Source organism: Prionailurus bengalensis, chromosome C1 (assembly GCF_016509475.1).
Source record: "Prionailurus bengalensis isolate Pbe53 chromosome C1, Fcat_Pben_1.1_paternal_pri, whole genome shotgun sequence".
Taxonomy (NCBI): domain Eukaryota; kingdom Metazoa; phylum Chordata; class Mammalia; order Carnivora; family Felidae; genus Prionailurus; species Prionailurus bengalensis.
The window spans coordinates 222,209,908-222,231,921 of NC_057345.1; the positions used below are offsets into that span (position 1 = coordinate 222,209,908).

Genomic DNA, 22,014 nt, shown 5'->3' on the forward strand with positions numbered 1-22,014 from the left:
GACACAATGGCAGAAAAAGAAATAAAAGGCACATACACTGGAAAGCAGAGCATAAAGCTGTCTCGATTCACAGAGGACATGAGAACATACATAGAAAATCCTAAGGATTCATAAAACTAATAACCTGATTATTTTGAAAGAGGGTGGAGGATGTAGGTTTTCAATGGACACTTCACCAAGGGAGGCACATGAATCACAAAGAAGCACATGAGAAAAACATTCACCATCATTAGTTACCAGGGAAATGCAAGTGAAGCCCTTAAGGAGCTACCATACACAAGCACCAGGCACTAGCACAGACAGGCCCCGCCTGTAGGGGCAGCAGACCAAGCAGGGGCTGTGGGGGACCAGGGGTGGGAAGGGCAGGGGTGGACTCAGAGCACAAAGGGGATTCTGAGGGTGACGGAAAGGCCCTCAGACTCAACTGTGGCTGTGACTGTGAGGTTGGGTAAGCCTCCCGACACTCCTGAACTATGTACTTAACGTCAGCACGTTTTATTGTCTGTAAACTATCTCAATAAAGTTAATTTTTAATGTCATTGGAGGAGTAAGACAGGCAGGAGCTGGCCACACGCCAAATGCGCAAAGCGGTGTCCGGGATGTGAAAGACTTAACTTGTCAAAGTCAAAACACTAGGCTTTTAGAAGACAATTAGAAAGACCGTCTATAAGTTTTGGGCAAGGAGAGTTTTCTTCAACAAGACACAAAAAGCTCTACCTGCAACATAAGATTGAAAATTTAGCATTAAAGTTGAGAATACCTGTTCACATGCACATACACACATATAGACACACACACACACACACACACACACACACCAAATGATAGAAATAAACCACAGGTTGGGAGAAGATATTTGCCACACATATATCACCAGAAAATATCCAGTATAGTTTAAAAGGTCAATCATTTAAAATTTACAAAATTCTAGGGCACCTGGGTGGCTCAGTCAATTAAGCGTCCGACTTCGGCTCAGGCCATGATCTCATGGTTCGTGAGTTCGAGTCCCAAGTCCGGCTCTGTGCTGACAGCTCAGAGCCTGCTTCAGATTCTGTGTCTCCCTCTCTCTCTGCCCCTCCTCCCCTCCCAAAAATAAACATTTTTTAAAAATTTACAAAATTCTAAAAGACACACCCAGTTCTATAGAAAAATGAAAACAAGGATTTCATTCAACAAGAAGAGGAAGCCCTAATGGCCAATAAACCTATAACAAAAGGTTTAATTTTATAAGCATAATCATGACAATTGTACACCGACTACATCAGCAAAACGTAATAACTCTAACATAGAGATGCTGTCCTCTGAGAGCACACGACCTGGCTTCATCAACCTTCAAACGCTCCTGTTTTCACAGGTTTAACTCAAATGCCAACCAGAAACACCTGCAAATCCAGCCCTATGTTTTCAGGATCATTTTTCTGGGTTTTGCTTTGTCCTCTGTACCTGCTCTGAGCAGAAGATACAGGAAGTTGAACCAGAGAGCACCTGACGGTGTCTAAGAGTAATTCCATTGCTGTTGCTAGTTTTGATTTCAGAAGGCGTGAGTGCCCCCCTCCACCCTGGACCCCCGAGACCAAACAGAAGCAAGAAGAGATTTGCAGGGAGCTTCTGGGAAAGTACCCTTTGCTCTTATGGGTGAACCTTTGGAAACAACCATCTTTCTCCCACTAGAACACAAGCTGGGAAGCAAACAGCTCCAACTGATCCCACCACTGCTGTGCAACCAGGTGCAGAACCGGCCTCAGGGAGAAGCCAACATGATGGAGAGCAAAGCAGAGGATGGCAAGGATGGCATTCTGAGCCACTGGATAAACCCACCCTAAAATCCTCCTTCCTCTGGACTTCAGGTTTGGGGCCAATAACTACTCGGAGCCTTTCCAAGACCATCTGTGTCTCTCCCCTGGAGGCATCCTAGAGAATATCTAGGGTGACAGCCGCTGCGATGGCGGGGAGGGGGAAGCAAAAGGCACTTCCCAGACCTGAAAGGGCAATAAAGGCTTCCTGGAGGAGGCACCAGCAGAGCTGAGCACTGAAAACTGGGATGAAGAAGCCTTCCAGGCAGACAGAGGCACCTTAAGACAAAGATTCCCACAGTACCCCGGGGAGTTTGGGACACAGGAAAGTGGGTGGAGATGGCCTGGAAAAGTCAGGCATAACTCCCAGGGCTTCCTAAGCCTGCCCAAGCAGTCTGGACTTCTTACCAAAGATTGTCTACGCTTGGGAGTAACATGACCAGATTGGCAGTTTACAAACATCACTCCAGGAGCAAAGGAGGTGGGGGATGGTGGGGAGGCAAGTAATACAGGCAAGAAATACAAGGTCTTACATTAAAGCAGTGGCAGAAAGAACACAGGAGCCCCCAAATATATAAAACAATTACTCACAAACATAAGCAACCTTATTGATAAGAATGTGGTAATTGCAGGGGATTTTAACACTCCACTTACAAAAATGGATAGATCATCTAGACACACAGTCAATAAAGAAACAAGGGCCCTGAATGATACATTGGATCAGATGGACTTGACAGATATATTTAGAACTCTGCACCCCAAAGCAACAGAATATACCTTCTTCTCGAGTGCACATGGAACATTCTCCAAGATAGATCACATACTGGGTCACAAAACAGCCCTTCATAAGTATACGAGAATTGAAATCATACCATGCATACTTTCAGACCACAATGCTATGAAGCTTGAAATCAACCACAGGAAAAAGTCTGGAAAACCTCCAAAAGCATGGAGGTTAAAGAACACCCTACTAAAGAATGAGTCGGTCAACCAGGCAATTAGAGAAGAAATTAAAAAATATATGGAAACAAACGAAAATGAAAATACAACAATCCAAACGTTTTGGGATGCAGTGAAGGCAGTCCTGAGAGGAAAATACATTGCAATCCAGGCCTATCTCAAGAAACAAGAAAAATCCCAAATACAAAATCTAACAGCACACCTAAAGGAAATAGAAGCAGAACAGCACAGACAGCCCAAACCCAGCAGAAGAAGAAAAATAATAAAGATCAGAGCAGAAATAAACAATATAGAATCTAAAAAAAACTGTAGAGCAGATCAACGAAACCAAGAGTTGGTTTTTTGAAAAAATAAACAAAATTGATAAACCTCTAGCCAGGCTTCTCAAAAAGAAAAGGGAGATGACCCAAATAGATAAAATCATGAATGAAAATGGAATCATTACAACCAATCCCTCAGAGATACAAGCAATTATCAGGGAATACTATGAAAAATTATATGCCAACAAACTAGACAACCTGGAAGAAATGGACAAATTCCTAAACAGCCACATGCTTCCAAAACTCAATTAGGAGGAAACAGAAAGCTTGAACAGACCCATAACCAGCAAAGAAATTGAATCAGTCATCAAAAATCTCCCAACAAATAAGAGTCAAGGACCAGATGGCTTCCCAGGGGAGTTCTACCAGACGTTTAAAGCAGAGATAATACCTATCCTTCTCAAGCTATTCCAAAAAATAGAAAGGGAAGGAAAACTTCCAAACTCATTCTATGAAGCCAGTATTACTTTGATTCCTAAACCAGACAGAGACCCATTAAAAAAAGAGAACTACAGGCCAGTATCCCTGATGAATATGGATGCAAAAATTCTCAATAAGATACTAGCAAATCGAATTCAACAACATATAAAAAGAATTATTCACCATGATCAAGTGGGATTCATTCCTGGGATGCAGGGCTGGTTCAACATTAGCAAATCAACCAATGTGATACATCACATTAATAAAAGAAAAGAACCATATGATCCTGTCAATCGATGCAGAAAAGGCCTTTGACAAAATTCAGCAACTTCCTTAAAAAAACCCTCGAGAAAGTCGGGATAGAAGGAACATACTTGAACATCATAAAAGCCATTTATGAAAAGCCCACAGCTAACATCATCCTCAATGGGGAAAAACTGAGAGCTTTTTCCCTGAGATCAGGAACACGACAGGGATGTCCACTCTCACCGCTGTTGTTAAACACAGTGTTGAGAGTTCTAGCATCAGCAATCAGACAACAAAAGGAAATCAAAGGCATCAAAATTGGCAAAGATGAAATCAAGCTTTCACTTTTTGCAGATGACATGATATTATACATGGAAAATCCGATAGACTCCACCAAAAGTCTGCTAGAACTGATACATGAATTTAGCAAAGTTGCAGGATACAAAATCAATGTACAGAAATCAGTTGCATTCTTATACACTAATAATGAAGCAACAGAAAGACAAATAAAGAAACTGATCCCATTCACAATTTCACCAAGAAGCATAAAATACCTAGGGATAAATCTAACCAAAGATGTAAAAGATCTGTATGCTGAAAACTATAGAAAGCCTATGAAGGAAATTGAAGAAGATATAAAGAAATGGAAAAACATTCCATGCTCATGGATTGGAAGAATAAATATTGTCAAAATGTCAATACTACCCAAAGCTATCTACACATTCAATGCAATCCCAATCAAAATTGTACCAGCATTCTTCTCGAAACTAGAACAAGCAATCCTAAAATTCATATGGAACCACAAAAGGCCCCTAATAGCCAAAGTAATTTTGAAGAAGAAGACCAAAGCAGGAGGCATCACAATCGCAGACTTTAGCCTCTACTACAAAGCTGTCACCATCAAGACAGCATGGTATTGGCACAAAAACAGACACATAGACCAATGGAATAGAATAGAAACCCCAGAACTAATACCCACAAACGTATGGCCAACTCATCTTTGACAAAGCAGGAAAGAACATCCAATGGAAAAAAGACAGTCTCTTTAACAAATGGTGCTGAGGGAACTGGACAGCAACATGCAGAAGATTGAAACTAGACCACTTTCTCACACCATTCACAAAAATAAACTCAAAATGGATAAAGGACCTGAATGTGAGACAGGAAACCATCAAAACCCTAGAGGAGAAAGCAGGAAAAGACCTCTCTGACCTCAGCCGTAGCAATTTCTTACTTGACACATCCCCAAAGGCAAGGGAATTAAAAGCAAAAATGAACTACTGGGACCTTATGAAGATAAAAAGCTTCTGCACAGCAAAGGAAACAACCAACAAAACTGAAAGGCGACCAACGGAATGGGAAAAGATATTTGCAAATGACATATCGGACAAAGGGCTAGTATCCAAAATCTATAAAGAGCTCACCAAACTCCACACCCGAAAAACAAATAACCCAGTGAAGAAATGGCCAGAAAACAAGAATAGACACTTCTTTAAAGAAGACATCCGGATGGCCAACAGGCACACAAAAAGATGCTCAACGTCGCTCCTCATCAGGGAAATACAAATCAAAACCACACTCAGATATCACCTCACGCCAGTCAGAGTGGCCAAAATGAACAAATCAGGAGACTATAGATGCTGGAGAGGATGTGGAGAAACGGGAACCCTCTTTCACTGTTGGTGGGAATGCAAACTGGTACAGCCACTCTGGAAAACAGTGTGGAGTTTCCTCAAAAAATTAAAAATATACCTACCCTATGACCCAGCAATCGCACTGCTAGGAATTTACCCAAGGGATACAGGAGTACTGATGCATAGGGGCACTTGTACCCCAATGTTTATAGCAGCACTCTCAACAGTAGCCAAATTATGGAAAGAGCCTAAATGTCCATCAACTGATGAATGGATAAAGAAATTGTGGTTTATATACACAATGGAGTACTACGTGGCAATGAGAAAGAATGAAATATGGCCTTTTGTAGCAACGTGGATGGAACTGGAGAGTGTGATGCTAAGTGAAATAAGCCATACAGAGAAAGACAGATACCATATGTTTTCACTCTTATGTGGATACTGAAAAACTTAACAGAAACCCATGGGGGAGGGGAAGGAAAAAAAAAAAAAAGAGGTTAGAGTGGGAGAGAGCCAAAGCATAAGAGACTCTTAAAAACTGAGAACAAACTGAGGGTTGATGGGGGGTGGAAGGGAGGGGAGGGTGGGTGATGGGTATTGAGGAGGGCACTTTGGGGACGAGCACTGGGTGTTGTATGGAAACCAATTTGACAATAAATTTCATATATTGAAAAAAAAATAAAGCTGCATATGTAAAGTGAAAAAATAAAAAAATTTAAAAAAAATAAAATAAAGCAGTGGCAGAAAGATGGAGACAGGAACACACAGACAAAACTTGGCACAGAACTGACCTAGATACACTGGGTGATGAGCACAGAAGGAAAGGCATCAAGACGGCATCCCAAGTTTCCCGCTCAGGCCGCTGCCATGCTCTGGGAAAAGAAAAGCCGGTGAAGACAAGGTTCGGGATAAAGCCAGGTTTGTATGCGACACCCAAATGGAGATGGGGGAAGCAGTGGGCGTTCATGCCACAAATACCCGCTGGCAGGCACTGTTCTCGACGCTGGAGAGCAGCCGAGAGCAGGAGGCGGCCCCTGTTCTCCCGGACTCGCCATCCAGAAGGGGGAACAGGCAACACGAGGTAAACAAAACACTCGCGGCCAACTCCGGGGTGGACGGCGCGCCGGTGGGGTTAGGCCCCGGCCGGGTCCCAGGGCCCTAGGGCCCCAGGGCGCCGCAAACGGCGGCAAGGCGGCAGCGGGCCACCACCAGCCGCAGCCACGCGAAGGGGACGCAGGGCTCGGATGCGGCTCGTCCACGGGCCGCGCCAGGAGCCAGCGGGTCGCGGGCCGGCTCTCTCCAGTGCAGGCATCTCACCTGGGGCCTGCCAGGGTCTCCCAGCCAAGTTCGCTTCACCCGCCGGGAAAGAGCGCATCCTCGCCTCCGGCCCCACCGGCCAATCGCAGAACGACTCGTGCCGATTGACAGGCCCTACGAGCCAACCACGAGTGCTTGTGGGCGGGACTCGGCGAGCTTGCGCGGGGAAGCCGGCGCTAACGGTTGCTAGGGACGCACCGGACTCCCTTTACGGCGCCTCGGAGGAGCCAAAAAAGACGGCGCCTCCGCCCGCGGGGTCTGACCGACACCGTTTCCTCGGGTCTCCGAATCCGGAAGGGTGAGCAGTGCGCAGCTCGCCTCTCTGCGGCCTCGGAGGTGGGGGGCGCGGGGGGGATACCTCACGGGCCACGCACTCCCGAGGGGCCGAGGGACCGAGGGACCGACAGAGGCTGCGTCTCACAGTGGGCTGGGTCGACGTCCTGGACCCCCGAGAGGCTGTCCCCGCACCTGCGGGTGGAGCTGTCCCCCGGTGCTCGGGCCCCGGCCCCTGGCCTCGGCTCCGACTCCGGCACGAGAGCGGGCGCCCTGCGCTGAGCGTTAACTGGAGGCCATCCCTTCACACGGACTAAATCCGCGCGGCGACATCGGGACGAAATTGGCCACTGTACAGACGCAACCTCTGAGCCCCGGAGGGGCCGGCACGCCCTCGACTGGCCCGCACTTTGCAGCCCCACGCAGAGACCCTCGATGAGCCCCAAGCATTTCCCAGATTCTTCTCTCCGCTCGCCTGCAGCCACGGTTCCGTGCATGAGGCCCCGACCGCCCCTGTCTTCTTCCCCGCTCCTCGCCTCCAGAAGCCTCCGGTGCGCTCTCAGATTACCTGTCCCTGGGAGGTGAGGCTGGCTACTCCTGGGGCTGAGGCCCGCATGGCCTCGCGAGTGGACTACAACTCCCATGAGGCGCGGAGGCTGCGCAGGCGCGTCGGAGGTTCAAACCTGGAGTGGGATTCCATTGGCTGAGCAGCACTGAGTCGGGAGCCCTGATTGGCTGCGGGGCCTGAGGCGACAGATTCCGGAAAGGGGAAGAGCAGCCAACATGGCGGCGGAACGCGGCGCGGGCCAGCAACAGTCGCAGGAGATGATGGAGGGTGAGTGGCTGCGTGGGGCGGCGGCCCAAGGGCCCCGCGGGCGGGGAGGCAGCGGCCCGCGCCGGTCCTGCCTGAGAAAAACGGGACTTCCCGCCTCTAGCCGTGGCCTGGGCTCCGCCGCGCGCCCTGACAGCTGCCAGCCGGCTCCGCGGGGCAGGGGCGGCCCGGGACCCCGGGACCCCGGGCCGAGACTGCGGCATTCAGGAAGGCGCTGGCGGCCAGGAGGCGCCGGACCCACGGCCGGTGGGAGGGGAGAGCGGCGGCGCAGTAGAGTGGGTGGGGACTGACGACGCGGTGGTTCGACAGCCCCGGCGTCCACCAGCTGGCGGGAGCCTCGTACCGAACCTCTCTCTGAGCCTGGCCCATGGGGTCGGTCCCTTGGGCAGCTACCTGGAAAAGTAAGGCGCACGGCCCCATGGGACCTGCCCCAGTCGGCTCGTGGGTGAACGTGGTGGAGGTGGAGAAGAGTCCTCTCTTAAGCAAATGTGTTGTGGGGAACGGGTGGCAAGGAGCCGAGAGGTTGAGTTCTGCAGAGGGGATGCCTGGTTTAAAAACTATTCTAGTTCCAAAAAGACTAAATTCAACTCTTTAGCTTTGTTGACAAAAATCACATGCATATTGTGTGTGCATATAGTTGTATACACACAGCAGTTGGAGAGTCAGTCATGTTTTCCTAGTGCTTATATGCTTTGGGCTCTGCTGGTTTGGAGGGGAAGTGGGGATGAGGTCCGAGCTCCAGAAGAGCAGCTACTGTCTGATGTGTAAACTAGTAGGTAAGAAGGGAGGCGGGGTGCGAAGAGGAGCTGGCCTGTTTGGAGTGATGGCTGCCCAGCCAAAGCCACCTCTGAGCTGAGCCTTGACAGATAACTACAAATCACCAGGTTGGGGAAAGATCAAAGATCATTTCAGGAGAGAGAAAGACAAAGGCAAAGAGCTGTGAAAAGAATGCGGTCTGCCTGGAAGAAAATTTGACCAAGAATAACAGTCCTGTTGGAGGAGGGTGGCAAGAGAGGGTCATGGTGGACCTTGGTGAAGGGTCTTGGATCCTTTTAAGCAAGAAAGTGCCTCTTCCTGTCTGCTCTCCTCGACTCCCCGCGTCCCAGTCCACTCCTTCCTCTTCAACTGTTTCCATGTCTTGGTAAAAGGAAAATACAAAACCTAGGTGATCCTCTCTCTCCCACTCCCAGCCATCCAATTAATCAGTTCTGGTGACTCTATATCCTTAGTATCTCTTAAGTCTTCAGTACCTCTTCCGTTCCCTCTGCCAAGACTTTGAACCACCCCATTTCCCAGTGTCCCAAAGTCGCCTTATATTCTGATCTACTGTCCCATGCTCCAGACCCTCTGCTGCCTTCAGGATAGAGTCCCAGGTTTCATTAGCTAGGTCCCTGCCACCCTGGTCTCAGCCACGCCACCCCATCTCCCAGTAGAACTTGCTCTCCCTTCGCCATGACCACAGAGTGCCCTGTGCCTGGTGATCACTAGTTTACTTAGTGTTGACTGCGTGTCACACACATGCTGACTGCTGCTTTTGTGCCTTTTCAACTTTAGCCCTGACAGCGCCTCTGGTAAATGGGTCCTAAACTAGCCTTCTACAGATGAGGAGAGTGAGGCTGGAAAAGGAGAGAGCCTGCCAACGCTATGTCTCTAAGGGCAAATTGAAATCTCAGCTGGAGCCAGAAACATTCCAGAAACTTGGAGTCAAAGATCAGATTTGGATTTTAGAATCAAGTCAGATTCTCTGGCAATGCAGAATGGATTCGACAGAGCCAGAAAAGCCGCCGAGAGACCAGTCGGGAGGCCTGGCAGTTGCCAGGGTGGGGAAGAAGGAATGGATTTGGAGGTTTGGGAGCTGGATTTCGTAAGGACTTGGTCTTATCCAGCAGTCCTTTCCTGGGTGCTGTTTTCCTAGGCCCAGGAGGAGACAGAAAGGAGAAGTAGAACTCCTGTCCTCAAAGAGCACACCCCTCTGTGGATAAGCCGTAGGCAGGAAAGAAAATGCTTTCAGTATGGTTGATAGCTCCCAGTAATTCATTAGTGTTTCAGCTCTTCCAGATTCCAAGACAGGTCATGGAAAATGTTAGGAGAAAGGAAAATGATGTGACAGCCTCCCCAAAGAATTTTTATCAGTCTGCCATACTTAGTCATTGCCTTATTTATTAATTCAAAAAATATTTATTTACCAGCCTTTCAAAACTCTCGGCTGGTATCACTGTGTGCTGGTGTTTGGCATCAGTGACCTCTATGTGGGGCAGTTGGCACTACTGGCTGTCTTCTCCTTTGTCATTACAGCCCCCCCCCCTCCCGCCCACAGTCTGATTTGAGTTAGTCTTGATTTCTTTCAGAACGTGGGCCTGTGACGGGGCTGGTTTTCTTGGCCAAATGGATAGTGGAGCGTGGATGAAGGTATGTGGTGGGAGGGTCACACGGTCCCCTGTACATGGATGTCCAGGCTGAAAGTGAGCCGCGCAGGAGGTACTTCATTGCGTCACTGTCGGTACGTTCGGTCACAGATGACCCAGGGCCTTCAGAACACCTGGTAATTCTTGAGTCTTCTCGAGGGCAGGAACAGTATGTTACTCATCTTCGGACCCCTGTGTCCTCCCTGCTCTGCCTTCCCCCACTCAAGTTGTCCCCACCTCTGTGCGCTGCAGGTGGCGCCCAAGAAATGGAATACAGGGGTTTGTCGAACTGAATTCACTGAACGATTCTGAATGAAGTCTTTTTGAGTTACAGCTGGATGTCAGTCTATTCTGTGTTCTTCAGAAAGTCACATAAAGCGGCTGTGAATTCTTACTGATGTGTGTGCATTCAGTTGACAGGCGAGTCGAATCTGAAGAGTCTGGCGATGAAGAGGGGAAGAAGCAGAGCGGCGGTATAGTGGCAGACCTCAGCGAGCACAGCCTGAAGGACGGAGAGGAGCAGGGGGAGGAAGACCCAGAAGGTACCAGGCTGAGTTAAGAGCCTTTCACTCACTAAGGGCGGGAGGCGGGTGGGTGCGGCCATGTTGCACGCGATCCACCCAACACCCACCCCACGGTGGGTGTTGGGGAGGCAAGGGCGGCGGGAGGACTGCTGTGCGAGAGGGGGTTCGTTTGGCGAGCTCTCGTTCCGCTGATGCGGCGTTGGAGGCCCTCTGGGGGCTGGTGGCCGTGTGCTCTGGGAGCGTGCGCCCTCTGTGGTACTCCCTTAGTGAGCTGACTTGTGGACGGCATCCGCAGGCAGGATGCATCTCTTTGGAATTGCACCGAAGGCAAACACGACTACTAATGTTACTGGTGCCAGCGTGGCATCTGGAGCAGGATCAGAAAATCGCGTTATTAACCGTATATTCGGAAAGCGAGATGTGAAACAAATATTTTGGCTGATGATGCTTTTGTTTCCTATCGTAGTAACATACACTAATTTCAGAATAGCACTCTTAGTATTTTGGAGAAGTCGTTTGAGTCCTGCTTCACCATGCTTCCAGGCAGGAATTGACTCCTAAGATACCTAGATGTTTGAAAAATTGTCTTAGGTGGAAACTATCTCCATAGCCTCCTATTGTTTTAGTGATTAACAGCAACAGAATTAACTTACAGATGAGAAAAGTAAATTCTCAGTCCATAATGGGTGGTTTTTCACCCTACCAACCATGATCTTTGGTTAGAAAATAGATTTACATTGAAAAGAAGTGAGACAGGGGCGCCCGGGTGGCTCAGTCGGTTGAGCGTCCGACTTCGGCTCTGGTATGATCTCAGATCGTGAGTTCAAGCCCCGCGTCGGGCTCTGTGCTGACAGCTCAGAGCCCGGAGCCTGCTTCGGATTCTGTGTCTCCCTTGCTCTCTGCCCCTCGCCTGTTCGCACCCTGTCGCTCTCTCCCAAGACTACATAAGCATTAAAAAAAAAAGAAGAAAAAAAGAAGTGAGACAGAGCATAGGAGCAGACAGAAAGATGTCCAAGGTATGTTATTAGGTGAGAGTAGCAAACTACAAAACAGTATGCACGTTAAAATTTTATTGTTAAGGGGCGCCTGGGTGGCGCAGTCGGTTGAGCGTCCAACTTCAGCCAGGTCACGATCTCGCGGTCCGTGAGTTCGAGCCCCGCGTCGGGCTCTGGGCTGATGGCTCAGAGCCTGGAGCCTGTTTCCGATTCTGTGTCTCCCTCTCTCTCTGCCCCTCGCCCGTTCATGCTCTGTCTCTCTCTGTCCCAAAAAATAAATAAACGTTGAAAAAAAAAATTTTTTTTTAATTTTATTGTTAAAAATATTAGTAATATGTAAGTTTTAACATACTTAACAGAGAAAACACATCAAGTTTCAGTTGAGGGTCTCCGAACAGCAGGTGTGAGAGGGTCTTGTACTTTCTGCGTTTTCTATTTTTATATACAATGTGTGGACTTCTGAGGTGCTAATAGTCATGTGCTACCCTTATGATAACAAGAAAACACAAATTTATAGGAAAACAAGACTAATTTTTAAAATAACATTGTGCTCTGTGCCAGTGAGGATGATTGGTAACTATGGCAACCTAATTTTAAGGCAAAAGGAGATTACCATGAAAGTATCAGCCACGTTTACTTTGGAATGCCAGAGTCGATATTCTGGAAGTGATGTGGGTGGAATACGTACACGGGAGTGATGGAAGAGAGCTTTCGTTACCGTCTTAACTGAGTCACAGACGACCGAGAGAGTGGGAGCGTCGCCTGCCCTCGGCGTCTGAACACCTGGCGCTCGTGGAGAACCGGAGAGGCGGTGGGGCCCTGTCATGGGGCTCCTCTCCCTGGGTGGTGAGACCTGCTCCCTGTGGCCTGCCCAAGGGCTCGTGGTGACAGAGTAGAGGAGCTGGACTTGAGCGCAGCTTGTCAAATCCAGAGTTCCTTCCTCCAGACCGCTGGCTGATTAGAAGCGCTCTGGGAATATACATTTTTATAAGTCCTTAAGAGAAACCAGGACTCACTCCCACTTGTATTTGTCTAAGTGCTAAGTTCAAATAAAACAAATTCAAACATGTCGACTGTTACCTTTCACTTATTTTCCCTAGCTTCTTTTTTTTTTTTTCCAAAAGATCAATAAATACATGGTACATTTGGGAAAACATTCTAGGCTGGCGACTGTTTCAGAGGTTAAGCTGATGTTTTGAGGGGCCTGCCCTATGTGCTGGATGGACAGACAGAAGCACTTTACGCTGTGTGAGCACCTGTCCTGAGGAGAGCCCGGGCCCGCTTTCCACCCACGGGCCCTGCTCCATTGTCTGCACCTGCCTTGGACTCTCCTGGCGCCCTGCCTTGGACACTGGGTGGCCTGGACACCTGCCTTCGTTGCAGCCTCCTGAGTTCGTGGACACTGCATTTGTGCTGCCGTGGGCTGAGGGGTAATTTGGCTATTTCTCTTGGTTTTGCCCAACTCCTTTTACTTCGTTCCTAGGTTGGTTGATATCCTCTAAAGTTACAGCAAATGACTCTGGCTCCAGTTGCCCCCTGTGCTGCTGTCTTTTCTCACGTTCTGCTCTGCCACACCCTGCACTGAGGTGACATACGCACCATCTCCCCCAGCAAGCGGGCTCGGCCTGCGGAGGACACCGCGAGGCTCTGCTTCGTCCTGCCCTCGGAGCACGCCACCGCTTTGACCGAGGGGTCTGCGCGGGCTGCGGGCTGCGGGCTACGACCTACGACCTGTGCAGTGCCCGTGATTATTCAGTACCACCTGTGGAGAAAACCCTTGTGGAAACACTCTTGCTTCCGGGTGCCGTGGAAGGGTAGCTCGCCATTCTGCCTTAGCTGCGAAGCACTTCGTAGATGTAGAAGCTGGCGTCACGGGTGAAGATTGTAGAGGAAACGTGGCTGTTGTATGATTTAATTTTGGCAAAGAAAAGTTCAAAGTCAAAAAGGGTGATTGGATTGCACGGCTCATTTGTGAATGGATTTTTTTATCCAGACATAGAGGAAGTTCAGGTTTTGGATGACTCTGAAAGGAGTTGAAGACGTTTGAGTTCTACTGGGAAGAATTAAAATTTGTGCTAAGAATAGAAAATGAAAAAACATTTTCTTTTTTTACAGAGTTTTTGCTAAAAGTGAAAAAAAAACTCTAGTAAATGACAAACCATACTAAACGACATACTTTTGAACTGGCCGTTGTGGATTGTTGTGGAACAGGCACAGTTAGGAATCTGAACTCAGCCGGTGCCAGCCGGTGCTTACGCTGCTGGGTCCGGTCCGAGTGGCGTGCACCTCTCTGCTGCCTCCAGTCAAGGGGCCAGACCGAGCAGCAGACGGACCTCGGCCTTGGTCCTTGGGAGGCCTGAGGGCTACAGCCGTGAGCCACCACAGAAGCCAGCACAGCTCCCCCGCAGGGCAGAGGCGGCGGTAGGAGCCGGGCAGGACAGCACTGGGAACGACCGACCGATTTGCGGGAGATCTGGGAGAGCGGAGGTTACACACTCCCACAGGAGTGTCACAGCCAGGCGGCCCAGTTTCTTCGACCAAAAATTGCAAGAGCAGAAAGGGACATTAGAGAAATGTCATCCAGTCACAATATATGCCCTTATTCAGATCCTAATAAAAGCAGACGGGGCGGGGGGGAGGGGAATGGGGGGAATCATGAGACAATTGATGAAATCAAAGAACGGCTGTTACTTTTTTAAAGCATCGAATCCTTTCAGACACGCATGCTATTGCAGTTCAGAGGAAATGAAGAGGGCTTCTTGGGGCTCTCCTCGGGCACCGGGGTGGGCTGGCCTTCTGCTGGGCCGGGCCCCCAGTGGGGGAAAAGTGTGTTTCCCTTGTTAGGGCTCTCCAGTCCGTCTGTTGAGCTGTGCTCTGTTGTGTTTTCCTCTTGGCAGACAAGCGTTTAGAGATACCAGGCCACTTTCCAAAGCAGTAAAAGGCACATCCTAGCACACCTGACATGCCCAGCATGATCCGTATTCAGATGGTCTGACATGTGGCCACAGATGAGAAAGGAAAGGTCAGGGAAGAGCAGGCTGCTGCCAGCTGTGCAGTTCTGGGCAGCCACCACCCCCACCCCCGTCCCCCCGCCACCGTCCTCCCTGCAAGCAGCTTCAGACTACATTTCCTTCCCTGGCAAGTTCACTGGCACAGATGGAAATTTGGAGACTTTTGCCAGTCACCTAATTCAGGAAAGTCAGAATGCTTGAATGGTGACCATTATCGGAACTGGTGTTAAGCCGGCCACACCATCCAGGGCCCCCGCACCACCCATTGGCGTCTCCTCTGCACTGATTCAGCTCTGTGAGCCAGGCAGCCTGAGTCCCAGCTCCACTGACATTCGGGCTCTGAATGGGCTTTTTTCCTTATTTTTCCAGAAGGACAAGAGCTGCCCGTGGATATGGAAACCATTAACCTGGACAGAGATGCAGAGGTAATGCCACCTGCTGGAGCCAGCCTCAGGGGGCCTGGTGACGGACCACTCTGGCCGTCAGGGTATCTTCTATGGAGGTGCTGGATTAGTAAGTGATTACCCTAGGCGAGGTCGTCTGAGTCCCCTTGGTTGGGTCAGATTCTTTCTGTCCTTGTTTTTAATACCCATGACTGAAACCCATTTCTGTGTGACCAGAGGGCTGGGCAGCAGACAAAACGCCCTTGACTCCTAAATGCCACCAGTGGGTCAGGTGACGACTTTGTAAGTCGTGGGGGTCCTGGCCATCCCGGCATCTGAAACACACTGAGCGTCAACAGCTCAGTGTGCAGGAGACCGCCAGGGAGGGCAGACTCATCACAGCTCCTGCCCACGGGGCTGCTGCGGGGTGAGAGAGGGGCTTTGCGTACTGCTCATTGTTTTGTAAAACTGCTGAGGAATGTCTCACGGTGCTCCTGCGTTGGTTGCCGTGGCCGGTCCGCTGCAGGCTCACCAGCCCTTCCTTGCCCGCCCCTCCGCCCGCCAGGCCGGCCTCCTTTGGTCCTAGTCCAGGACACGGGTCTTCAGGCGGCTGAGCCGGATTTCTTCTCCGTTTCAGGACGTTGATCTGAACCACTACCGCATTGGGAAAATCGAGGGATTTGAGGTGCTGAAGAAAGTAAAGGTATGAGGGGCTCTGTCCTTTGTCTCCTGGGGACACACGCACCCGGAGCCTGTCCTACCCGAGGGACGCAGGCACGTGCGTCACTGAGACTCGGTTCTGCAGAAGGGGCTAGCTTCTGTCCAGAACTGACATCAGCACTTGTATCCTAAGCGTGGCCGGGTTTACAGAGGCCGATGGGCTCTTCCTGATGCCTGGCAGTGGTCCAGGGCAGGGCCTGCCTGCCGTTCAGCACACCCCAGCCTGTGTAGTCCTCAGCTCATTTCAGTTAAGTTTGTTCAAATTCAAGCCCTCCAGAGGCTGGCCAATGCAATCCCTGGCCAACGACACCCTCACCGAGGAGGTGCACTCCATGCGGGGCCTGCCTCCAGCCTCCCTTTGGGTATCTGCCCCTCCTCTCCCAAGGTGGGCACATTTCTAGAAAACAACAGAAGGATGAAAACCGCATTCCCTGTCCCACGGAAGGTTTGTCCTGTAACACAGTTGGCACTTCCTCGTGACCTCCCTGCTGCCTATGTCACCTGTCCTTTTTCATCCCTCAGAGTCTCTGCCTCCGTCAAAATTTAATTAAATGCATTGAAAATCTGGAGGAGTTACAGAGTCTTCGAGAGCTGGACCTTTATGACAACCAAATCAAGAAGATTGAGAATCTGGAGGCGCTAACACAGTTGGAGTGAGTCATGAGTCCAGGGGACAGCTGAGGGGCCTGTCCAGTCTCCCCAGAACTGCCCTGGGCCCGGCGCTCAGTCCTGGAGGGCCACCTTTGCCACAGGGTCCCACCCAGCGCCTGTCTCCATGGGTGGCGTTGGCTTGCCCACAGTCCCAACCTGCAGGTTAAACCTTTGATTGAGGACTCCAGGCCGGTCCATCTAGGGGCCGGCGCGATTGCTGCCGTCGGGGCGCCTGGAGAGTCGGGGTGGGCCGCTGGGTGGTGCCTGGCCCACCGGGTGGGGCGGTGCCTTTAGGTTGGTTGCATTCAGAGCTCTGTTCCACCTGTTCTTATTAAAAAATTAACGCTTTGCTTGTCCCAGGATTCTAGATATTTCTTTTAATCTGCTGAGGAACATTGAAGGAGTCGACAAGCTGACACGACTGAAGAAGCTCTTCCTGGTTAACAACAAAATCAGTAAAATCGAGAACATAAGCAGCTTACACCAGCTGCAGATGCTGGAGCTGGGGTCCAACCGCATCCGGGTAGGTGTGGGGTGCGGCTGGCGGTGGCAGTTTCGAGATGTGTGTTTGGCTGTGGGTTTCATACCATATGATTTTATTTTCCAGGAGAAAAGTGCCAACTTCAGGTCAGTGTTCACAAGAGCGTGCACTCACACCACTCGGTCTGGCCCTTCTGTGCGTGTCTCTCACTTGCTCTGCATCCAGGTCACGACCTAACCTTAGCAAAGCGTCCCTGTGACGTTCTGCCCCAGGTGAACGGGTCAGCCCCAAACACTTTGCTTTTGAGTTGCTGAGGCTGTGTTCTTTGGTGGGCGTCTCTGAGGTGACAGTGCCCCAAGCACAGCAGAGTGGTGGCTTGCAGTGACCTGACCTCCACACGGGGGCCATAGGAGGCACATCGCACCTTCGGGTGCTTGGCCGGCCCATCCTCCCTGGACAGCCGCGTACCAGCGGAACACGCCCCATGGCAGCCTAACATCGCGCCATTTACCAGGCCCTGACCTCTGGGAGCACTGGGCAGAGCAGGCAGGAGACGCTTTGGGAAAACGGTCTGGGGTGCTATAGGAGCAGTCCTTTACCCACCTGACTCATGGGTGCTGGGCACTGCCCGTGGTGGGAGCCACAGATGGGGTCACAGAAGGACTGACATGGTTGGGGGGGGGGGGGGGGCCTGCCAGCAGAGAAGGGGAAGGGTCACCAGGACGTGATGAGGGTACCTGCCAGCCAGAAGACCCCTCAGTGCTCACCCCACATCCCAGTGAAGCCATGCTACCGAGCCCGGGGCTTCCCACTGGCCTTGTTGAGCAACTAAGAGCCGGTGTTTCCAAGCACTTCTTCACCTGCCTCTGTGTTGGGAGTAGCCCTGTGCCTGGCTTTGTGTCTACGGCACACTGTGATCCATCCCACTTGGCCCTGGAGAGCTGGGCAGGATGCAAACCAAGGAGGGCCTCTAGTGACGGTTGTTAGCAGGGACATGGCCCACATATCAGAGCACCATGTTTAAAACTAAAGAGTGGCCCAGACGTCAGCCCTTTATATCAAGTATATCTCTGTAGAATGTTTGTAGGCAGCACGGTGGCCCAGGAGCCAGGAGCAGCTGGCAGGATCCTCCTGCTCTGTGCAGGCAGGAGCAGCTAAGGATCCATCCCCCTGGATCCTCCCCCCTCATAAGCACCCCCTAAGCCCCCCAAGTCCCGCTGTGAGGTGCAAGGGGGGGTGCAGTCTGCACCCACTGCTCATTCAGTGTCTACGGGAAAAGCTGGCAGTGAACTCAGGAGGAGGGAAACCGGTCCAGGCAGTCAGTGCTTGCTAGAATGCCTGCTCTCTGCAGGGCCCTGGAGTTTACAGTGAATAGAGGAGCACAGGATGCTGGCAAGGGGGGAGGGTTGTGGAAACTGAGGCAGGGGACAGAAAGCCATGGAACAGAGGCGCCTGCTCTCAGGAATCCTGGGTGGCATCCCAAGGTCAGAGCTGCTTCTGGGGAGACCTAAGCTCTTGGAATGCATCGTAAGGAACCCTACGTGGGATGACAATAACCTATCGACTCAACTTCAGCACTGAGAGGGACTTGAGAAATGTCCTCATCTGTGGGTTTCAAACTGTGTCCCCTGACCTTGAGCTCTGGGGGTGGGGGGCACCCAGGAGACAAGGCCTTGGACTAGCCACCTTTTCGCATTCTGTACTTTCAAGTGAGACTTCATGGGAGAATTTCCCGAGTGGATAAGTAAATTGCCCACGTCCCAGGGCTCAAGTCCAGGTAGCTGCATCTCCTCTCCCGGCACCTTTCCCTCTCCAGTCTCGCTGGTCAGCCACACAGTGCTAACTGCTTCTCTGTCTTTTTCGTAGGCAATTGAAAATATTGACACGTTAACCAGTTTGGAGAGTTTGTTTTTGGGGAAGAACAAGATCACTAAACTTCAGAACCTGGACGCACTTACCAACCTGACGGTCCTCAGTATGCAGGTACTGACCCACCTTTGCTCCCATCTGGCCAAGCCCCGGCCGGCGCACCGCTGCCGAACAGCCTTCACCTTTGTCTGCCACCGCGTCCGGGATCGACGCCACTTTTACCACCAGTGAGCAACCGAAATGTTAGGTTTCAGAGACTTAGACGTACGTGTGTGTTATATGCACACACAGCTAAAAGTTCCCTCCCTGGGCGGTCTCTAGCCAAGGGGGCTTCTTGAGAAGGCTGCGTGTGCATGCTCTCAAGCCTCCTGGAGTGTCGGGCTCAGCGGTGGGAGCACTCCTTGCACACCCGCACAGAGAGCACAGCCCTGGGAGGGACTGGCAAGCACGCCCAGGTTCAGGTTCAGGCTGCCTCTTCTGCTGGAAGCGAATGAGTGGAACCGGCCCCTCGAGGTGAGGTGCAGGAGGGCATTCTGGCTGCGGCAGGTCCACCAAAACCACCTGTGCCTTTTGTGAAGCAGACATTCTGCAGGCTCTTAAAAAAGGAGGGCCTGGTACGTGAATTTGAGTTACAGTATGTCCTGAAAGAAATGAGAAGTGATTCATTTTACAGCATTCGGTATATTTGACATTTTTGGATTACTGAATTAACTGGGGTAGGCCTTCCCCGGGCACACCTAAAAGAGTGAATTCCTCGCCTAAAAGCCCCCAGCCTTCACACACGCATTGTAGCCAGTGCAACAGCCTCAAAATTTTGATCTCTCTCTATGTGAGTTCCCACCCAGCGCGCTGAAAGTGCCAGCTCCTCAAGAGGAGAGCCCTCCTTTCCTAGAAGCCGTTTTTTCCATACCCTCCGTGCTATCCTGATGGTTGTTGCTCTCCCTGTCACAGAGCAACCGGCTGACCAAGATGGAAGGTCTGCAGAGCCTGGTGAACCTTCGAGAGCTGTACCTGAGCCACAATGGCATCGAGGTCATCGAGGGCCTGGAGAACAATGTAAGACATCCGCTGGTCCGGGGCGGTATGGGCATGGGGACCGGGCAGCCGCCAGCCTAGGCCTGGTCGGAAGAAGACTCGCTGCCTCGAGGGGCTCGTGGTAGAGACCTTCCCAAGTCTGAAAACAGAGCTCCGTCTTCACACTAGCACGTGCATAAAACACACACAGTGCTCCCCCTCCCCTTGGGGGAGCACGGAGCTGGCGCTGCATGCCGTGCGCACCATACGGTCACCAGCGGCACCGCAGCCATTTGGGAAGAATTTGGGAACACAGACCCCGCGCGTTCCTAGGTGCCCCGTGCTGCAGAGGGCTGGCAGGTGCTGGCTGCCGTCTCTCCCCCTCCATTCTGGCCGCCGTTCTCCGTGGCGGCAGCCTTTCGGCACACGGGGGCCACGGGGGCCTCCAGGTCTCAGCTGCTCTGAGCTGAGCTCCTGCGCGTTTCCTGCTCCTCCCTGCTTTTCACCAGCCCTCGTGAGGGTAGGGAGGGCCTGTCCGCCTCCCACGGACGGCCCCGTTCTCACTCAGCACAGGACAGCCTTAGATGCGCTGAGCGGGGAGGCGGGCCAGCGCTGGCCCCGGCCCTTTTCAGCTGCCTGCGGGCAAGCCTGCTTTTCCTCACTGCGATACTCAAGACAAATAAAATACTTTTTCTCATTCAGTTTTACTGAGCTTTTTTTTTTTTTTCTGTTTTATTTTTAGCAAAGGTAACCATATTGGTCACTTTTGTTACCGTAAACACAGCGTTTCAATCTTAGTAAAGGCTCCGTCGGCCTCAGCCCCTGGGCCTGGTCACCGTTAGTAACGTCTTAGAGGGAACGCCACATTCTGAATTTCCTTTTACCAAATTTTAGACAAGGCAGAATGGGCCTCTGGTAAGTTTAGTTGTCTTCCTCCGCCTTGCAGTCAAATTCAGAGTTTACCAACCTGGCGTGTAAACCGGCTGTACGCTCAGGCAGCGCAGGGTGGTAGCCGGAGGCCCGGTTCCGAGACGTGGGACTGTGTGCGGAGGCCATGGCGTCAGAGCTGGCAGGGTGTGCCCACCCCGCGCGATGACGAGCCTGCGGGGCCCGCGATCGTGGAGAGCTGGGGGTCTCCCCGACTCCCAGGTCTCCCCAGGGTGGGGGAAGTGTGTCTGCAACAGGGCCGACAGAGTGGCAGGTCCCTGGGCCAGCAGGAGAGGAGCTAGAGCTTAGAATTTTACCAGCAGGAGTGGGCACTGTGGTCAGGGTTGAACTCCAGATCATTCTTGGGCCTCTGCAACAAAACAGAAAAAAAAAAAAAGGTTGTGGTTTTGAAGGTAATTATGTGATTAGAATATTTATCAAGGTCCAGTGTGACAGTCTGCTCGGGCTTCGTTCAGTTGGAGGTCAAATACTCGTCTGTATTTTCTCTCTCAGTTTATCTGGAAGTTATTTTTGTTGTGGGAAGTAAAGAATTGAGTGTATGTTTTTCCCAAATGGCAAATCCCCCGTCCCAGCACCACAGACGCCTTGCCCAGCATTCGGGCGCTCCCCGACCTCTGTGTCTGCTCCTGGGTGCTGGGTTTTCGGGCGCTGGCGACCTCTCACCCGCTGCTCTCTGGCGCCGTGACCGCGGCACTGTGTGTGGCCCCGTGTGCTGTGCTCGCTCCCACCCTGCCCGGTTCCTCTCTTTATTTTTTTATTTTTTTAAGTAGCTCTCACCGGTTTGCTTTTGGATGAGCTTTCAAAACACTGTCCAGCTCCCCAGAAAAAACAAGACAGTGTCGAGCACATAACTGAGTCCCTGCGCCAGTGCTGTGCACCGTGATGCCCCTGGTGCTACGCCCTTGGACGGGGCCCGCGCCGTCATCGGCCTGTCGTGTGTCTCCTCGTGTGCACCCCGTGACACCGAGCACTGCAGGATGGGGTCAGAGGGCCAGAGACCACCGCCGTGGAGGACCCGGCCCTCTTCTGCCGAGTTCTCCTAAGTCCCCGCTTGCTGCGGTCCCACCAACCGCCCCCCGGCTCCCATAGGCAGGAGCCTCCTGGCACACTGCAGTCGCGAGGCAGTCTGAGCACACACGACGTGCCCAACACAAGCTACTCAGAGGAGCTGCTCATCTGCGTGCCCGTGCCCAGCTTGCATGTGACCTGACGTGGCAC

The 22,014-nt window shown here is 51.5% G+C and overlaps 2 protein-coding genes across 7 annotated transcripts in view; one reads left to right on the plus strand and one right to left on the minus strand.

The window, feature by feature from the left end:
- PASK (PAS domain containing serine/threonine kinase) overlaps positions 1-7,618 on the minus strand; it is a 41,685-nt gene extending 34,067 nt beyond the window's left edge. Inside the window, exons 1-2 of one of the 2 annotated variants that reach the window (XM_043578403.1) lie at positions 7,532-7,618; positions 6,165-6,245 (exon numbers count right to left, since the gene is read on the minus strand). The gene's annotated coding sequence lies outside the window, so the exon portion shown is untranslated. Of the gene's footprint in view, positions 1-6,164; positions 6,246-6,690; positions 6,988-7,531 lie in introns of those variants that run through there. The other variant, XM_043578402.1, reaches the window with a different exon arrangement.
- PPP1R7 (protein phosphatase 1 regulatory subunit 7) overlaps positions 6,887-22,014 on the plus strand; it is a 30,180-nt gene continuing 15,052 nt past the window's right edge. Inside the window, exons 1-8 of one of the 5 annotated variants that reach the window (XM_043578411.1) lie at positions 6,887-7,798; positions 10,614-10,742; positions 15,100-15,155; positions 15,751-15,816; positions 16,356-16,486; positions 16,845-17,007; positions 18,832-18,948; positions 19,786-19,890. In XM_043578411.1, coding sequence (XP_043434346.1) covers positions 7,747-7,798; positions 10,614-10,742; positions 15,100-15,155; positions 15,751-15,816; positions 16,356-16,486; positions 16,845-17,007; positions 18,832-18,948; positions 19,786-19,890 — 819 coding nt within the window. In that variant the 5' untranslated portion in view covers positions 6,887-7,746. Of the gene's footprint in view, positions 7,799-8,147; positions 8,197-10,185; positions 10,205-10,613; positions 10,755-15,099; positions 15,156-15,750; positions 15,817-16,355; positions 16,487-16,844; positions 17,008-18,831; positions 18,949-19,785; positions 19,891-22,014 lie in introns of those variants that run through there. The other 4 variants (XM_043578410.1, XM_043578413.1, XM_043578412.1 and 1 more) reach the window with 4 other exon arrangements.